Source organism: Geotrypetes seraphini, chromosome 4 (assembly GCF_902459505.1).
Source record: "Geotrypetes seraphini chromosome 4, aGeoSer1.1, whole genome shotgun sequence".
NCBI classification, from domain to species: Eukaryota; Metazoa; Chordata; class Amphibia; order Gymnophiona; family Dermophiidae; genus Geotrypetes; species Geotrypetes seraphini.
Genome location: NC_047087.1, coordinates 87,480,842 through 87,486,841, shown reverse-complemented (window position 1 = coordinate 87,486,841; position 6,000 = coordinate 87,480,842). Strand labels below are relative to the sequence as shown.

The 6,000-nt window shown below is 39.1% G+C and overlaps 1 protein-coding gene across 1 annotated transcript in view; it reads right to left on the bottom strand.

Moving 5' to 3' along the window:
- Positions 1-2,512: 2,512 nt before the first annotated feature.
- Positions 2,513-6,000, bottom strand: part of LOC117359349 (coxsackievirus and adenovirus receptor homolog) — a 40,795-nt gene continuing 37,307 nt past the window's right edge. The window contains exon 3 of the mRNA XM_033941957.1: positions 2,513-3,590. Within this exon, the coding sequence (XP_033797848.1) occupies positions 3,378-3,590 (213 nt within the window). The 3' untranslated portion in view covers positions 2,513-3,377. The remainder of the gene's footprint in view (positions 3,591-6,000) is intronic.

Below are 6,000 nucleotides of genomic sequence, written 5' to 3'. Positions count from 1 at the left end.
GCCAGCCAGCCTACATGCTGGTTGATTCTCTCTGCCGTTCCCCTTAGCATCTAATACTTTCACCCTCCCCAATCATCATTTTTTCAATCCCCCCGGCATCTTAACTTTAGATTTGTTGGAAAGGTTGTCCATTGGTGGCAGCAATTCACAGAGCGGCCCTGCCGTCACCCCCAACACTTCTCTCCACTGTGAATTGCCCTCTCTACTTCCTGTTTCTGCTGGGGTGGGCCGCAGTGGAGAGAAAGCACCAGGGCTGGCAGCAGGGCTGCTCTGTGAATCACTGCCACCAATAGGCAACCTTTGCGACAAATCTAAAGGTAGACGGGGTGGGTAGGGTGAAAGGATTAGATGCCAAAGGAAGCGGCAGAGACCCAACCAGCATGTAGGCTTGCCAGAAGCAAGATGCCACTCCCTCAACACTGCCACCTGAGGCCACTGCCTCAGTTGGCCTCATTATAGGGCCACCCCTGGTTGGATACTTAAATATGATCTCACTATGACTCATTATCAACATGTATCTGCTGGGCAGAAAATATTGAAATTAAATTTGAGAGCAAGAAGCAAGAATTTCCCCATCAACAAAACATATCGGCATTCAAATAATAAAGCCCACAATTTAGCAAATATTTTATTTTTAGAATCACTGTTACTTTTCCTTTTTTAGCAGCAACCCCCCCCCCCCCTACAATTCTAGGGTTTCTAGATGAGAACATGAGTAGGGGAAGACCGCAAACACTTAAGCTTCACAGACAATCTAAGGTCTGAGTTATAATAGCAAATCAGTTATTATGCGTCAAGGGATGTATTGGATCCTCCCAGACTCATGGAAAAGTTCCCAGATTGGTTGACGTTGGAATGTCAACTCATGTTTCCTCTGAGATTAAGCCATGTTCTCAGTATCAAAATGCCTAGGTTATATAAAGAAAATAGAATATTAGTAGATACATGGAAAACCTTAAGATATGTTAATAACTTAACACCTATTTCAATACTTAAATCAACGTATCAGACCCTATGGCTAAACTCCAAGATTCAAATTGGCGGATTTAAGGTCATCTGGAAATATTGGATGAAGGCAGGTAAACGCACTTTAGATGATGTTATTTCTAATGGTAAGCTGCTTGACTTTTCACAATTGCAACACAAATATGGTCTTAATAAATCACAAAATTATAAGTGGTTGCAATTGAAGCAGGCCATTCAGGTAGGGTTCCCTGAATGGAAAAATCTTAGTAATCAGTATACTTTGCCGTTCTTGTGTTTTCAGGTGGATTTTCTGGGACACCAGGCTGCTCAGTGGTACAAATTAATATCTGGATTTATGAATAAGAAACCAAAGACAGGTCTTCGGGCCACTTGGAGCATTGAGATTAAGCATCAAATTACTGCATCTCAATGGCCACGAATTTGGTCTTGGAGGATGAGATGTACAGTGTCTGCATCTATGAGACAAACTTGTTTTTTTCTGTTACATAGAGCATTTTGGACCCCAGTTCATTTACAAAAGCTAAATAGCTCTAAGTCATCTTGAAGGTGGGACATTAGATCATTTATTATTCTATTGTCCATTGATTCTTGCTTTTTGGAAATCAATATGGGGGTCAAATAAATTGTATGTTGGAAAATCCAGTGGCATTATCATATGATACTGTGCTGTTTGGCATGTCAATGAGGGCTAAGAGCCAAATATCATCTAAGAATAATAGGCTTCTACTTATTATGACAGGGGTTGCCATACAACAGATCATGAGAAATTGGAAAAATTAGGATCGATTGAATTATAGCTTTTGGTGGAACTCCCTATGTCATATATTTAAAATGGAAAGAGTAATTGCCATGCAGCAGGAGAATTTTAGGAAATTTCAGGATATTTGGGGACCATTAACAAAATATTGTTTTCCCCCTTAAATATGCACATCCAAGGTGGGGGGAGGGGGGGGGGTATTTTGGTTTTCTTATGAGTGCAAATAATGTGGAGGGGGGTTATTATATGTCTTCTTAAGTTTGATGAAAGTCATTGAATATGGGGGTGGGAGGGTTATGGGATCTGAATTCAATTTTAATAGGATATTAAGTGATGTATTTAAATATATATTGATGTTATATGTTGTTGCACTTATTGTAAGTTTTAAAAATGAATAAAGAATATTAAAAAAAAGTCTTTGCACTGTTATAGCATTTAAATTATAAAGAAAAACTCAATGGCTTCTACTACAGGCAGTCACCGCGTAACGAACATCTGATTTACGTCAGACTCAGTTACAAATAGGGGTCAGGGTACTCCCTTCTATGTCCCAACGTGCCTCTCCCTTTCTCCATTCTGTGTCCCAAGCTCATGCCTCCCTCCTGCAGGTCTTTACCTTTTCAGGCTGGCTCCCTCCTCTTCCTTCCTTCCAGTCACACTTGTTTCTCTTCACAAAGCCGCACACTGTCTATGGCCGACATCAGAGAGAAGGCTTCCAGTCAGCCATGGGCAGCGTGTAGAAACCGCTACCCGTGGCTTTGTGAAGAGAAACAAGTGTGGCTGGAAGAAGGAAGCTGGCCAGAAAACATAAAACACCCGTAGGAGGGAGGAGAGTTGGGAAAAAAGATGGAAGGAAGAGGGAGGGATACAGAATGGAGGGAGGGGGAAGGAAGGAGGGTCACAGGAGGGGAGCATCAACAACTTGGGACAGGAGGGGGTGAGGGAAGCATGAACTTGGGCCAAGAAGGAAAAATGGAGGGAGTAAGGGCAAGAGATGCTGATGTGGGGGAGTGAATAGAAAGGGAGACTTGTTGGGCTTGGGTGTCTGAGTGAGAGGGAAAGAGATGGTGCACATGGGGAAATGAAGAAAGAATTGTTAGGCAAAGGGAGGGAGAGGGAATTATTGGACACGGTGGTGGAAGAGGAGTGAGGTAGAGATGCATGGGGAAGAGAGATGGGAGGAAGAAATGTTGGGATGTGGTGGTGGAGAGGGAACTGTGGGACAGAAGGAAAGGATCCCCTTCCAGAATGCAGTATGGTGAAGAACAAAAGTAAATGTCCTATCTTTTCTATTTAAACTACAGTACTTTATTTTGAGGACTGTTTCTTTAATGTTTTTATAGAGTATGTACTGTACAGGAGAACAAATCCATACAAATTCAGCTTAAGAAAAGTTTTAAAAACGGAACTCGTTCTTAACCCGGGGACTGCCTGTACATTCCAGGATAAAATTTACAAAATGTTTATAGATTTTTATAACAAATATTCTTTTGATATTTAGACTACAAAAGACTATTTCATTTTTCAAAACTTGATATTCTAAACTCTGCATTTTGATTCATCACTACAGCAGTTTTTGTACATTGTGCATCTTTTTAGCTAATGATTAAAATAAAACTATGTTGGTTTTACTTTAGCCGTAGCTTAGCACATTCAGTGTCGTCGTCCTTGATTTCATGCTTGGCGGTGCCCTTACTATACATCGATATGAGCCGGTATCGGTTGGCTTTAACTTCAAGATCTTCATTGAAGCATCACCAGATTTGGGATCTTTAGAGGTGAAGTATGCTCGATTTTTCCATTGTCCTTGCTGATCATAAATCTGATCATCAGAAAACATAAGTATCTGAAAGAAAAACAGTAAAACAAAAAGATTTTCCCTTTATTTAGGCAACTTGTAAACTTGATACAGATGAAGCAACCTGACTGATTAACAGCCAGTTTCCATTGTACCCACTAGCAAGTATTTGCAGAATGTACTAATTAAAGCAGTCTGTCCACTTGAAACAGCCTTTTTGAAATCAATCTGGTTCATCAAGCAAAACCAATGAATTATATATTTGTATAAAATATGTAGGACTTATGACAAGTGACTGTACACTTACCAGATATTTGGGAAATAAGGTTATTCCACAAAATGCAGAGTCTTCTATATGTTTATAATTCCATATTCTGCAGTAGAGCTTTAGATGCTGCCTGCTCTATCCTGGCTCCTTCAAGCAGGATGAATAGCCTGTCTAGCTTCCACAACTCTTTAGTCTCCAAGTACCTCATGGGGGTTCAGTGAATATCCAACAAATCGTAGAATCTTAAAATCTGCTCCACAATCTTTTCTGAAAGGAGGGTAACAGGAAGAACTGGTTCACTTGAAACAGAGAAACCACCGACAGAAAGTGATGTCACTGGTGAATGGTCACAGATTTTCCACCAGAAGCTCCAAATAATTAAAAAGACCCCTCTAGAATAAGCTCTCGTAGAGTCAGAGTTGGTCTAGCAGCAAAAGCACTGCAAATCCATGCCTGTGGGCTGCCGACAAGCAGGATTGCAAGACTTCAGTTTCAAGGGAAAAAGTACCACACAGCAATCACTATGGCACCAGTAGAAAGGGAGCCAGTCCTGAGGCAGGCAGTAAATGGTATAGTGATTCTGAATTGCAGCAAGTTTTCAGAAAGTCTGACCTGCAGGTATAGGGATCGGAACAGGGGGCGGGGGGGGGGTGTTGAGAGGATGACTACCACCCCCCAATAAATTTTGTGGTAGGGCCTCAGTGCTCCCACTGGGTTCCAAAGTCTCCCTTCACCTCAAAAACTACAAAGAGGATGTTGGCACAGCAGTGATTCTCCAGCATTGCTGACATCCTCCTCTGCACTTTTCTTCTGCCGCAGTCCACCGTCTGTTATATTTACTGTCTATGTGGGATATAACCTATAGGCCTGAACTGGTCTAGCAGCATAAGGAGAAAGTGTCTTGCCTGATAATTTTCTTTCCTTCAGGCCTATCAGAGCAATCAAACCAAGTGGGTGTTGTGTTCAATGACTGCAGCCATAGAATATTCAGTATTTCGAATAGCCAAGCAGTCATGCGCATGACCATACATTCGATCAATATTGAAACCTTAAACCATCGTGTCTCATTTAACCAGTAACTTCATCAATAAAGGAGACAAAATTATGACATACAGGTATTTCATTGAGTCAGGAGATATGTGAAATAGAGTTCTAGAGAAGACTGAATAAAAAATCAAAGGGATCTGTCAAAAAAGAAACAAAAATCATAATTTTTATTATAGAGATTTATGTCAAATTTTACTTAATATATTAGATGGCGATTAAAATTTTTTCTATTAATGTCAATGGTCTAAATCACCCAGTTAAAAGGAAAAAAATGTTAGGTTTTCTTCATAAACAGAACGCGGATATTTACTTCATGCAAGAGACACATCTTACAGAGATTGAATCTAATAAACTAATTGGGGGTTGGGTATCCAAATGTTTTTTTGCTCCTGCTATAGGGAAAAAAGCGGGAGTAGCTATACTTATAAATAAGAAATGTATTGCTGATTTTAAGTTAATAAAATTTGATCCTATAGGAAGATGGGTGCATATTAAAATGGTTCTGGGAAATACAACCCTGGATTTATTTAATTTATATGCTCCTAATTCGAATCAAATGGAGTTTTTCAAACAAATTCAACAGATATTATTACCACTGGCTGCTTCTAATTTAGTAGTAGCTGGAGATTTCAGTGCTGTTATGGATCCTATTTTGGATAAGAAACCAAGTAAAATTATGAAGTCGTTAGGTTTAGATAATTTGATACAATCTTGTGATTTAGTTGATATATGGCGTATTCTTCATTTTAATGATCAAGAATATTCTTTTTGTTCTCAGGTCCATAAATCCTTTTCAAGAATTAATTATATATTTGTTTCTAATAATATAGCACAACGAGTGCTGAAAGCAGTTATTGATCCTATTATAATTTCAGATCATGCTGGTGTGTGGATTGATCTGCAGAATGATATATCAGTATATTCTAAATCAATTTGGAGATTTGATAATGCTTTGCTTGCATATGCGAACTTTATAGAAGATCTTAAAGTGAAGATGACTGAATTTTTTCAAATTAATAATTCAGGGAATATAAATATTGAAATTTTATGGGATGCTTGTAAAGCAACAATGAGAGGAAATATTATATCATATTCAGCATTTATGAAAAAACAACTTAAAAAACAATTTATGGATTTTGAGGA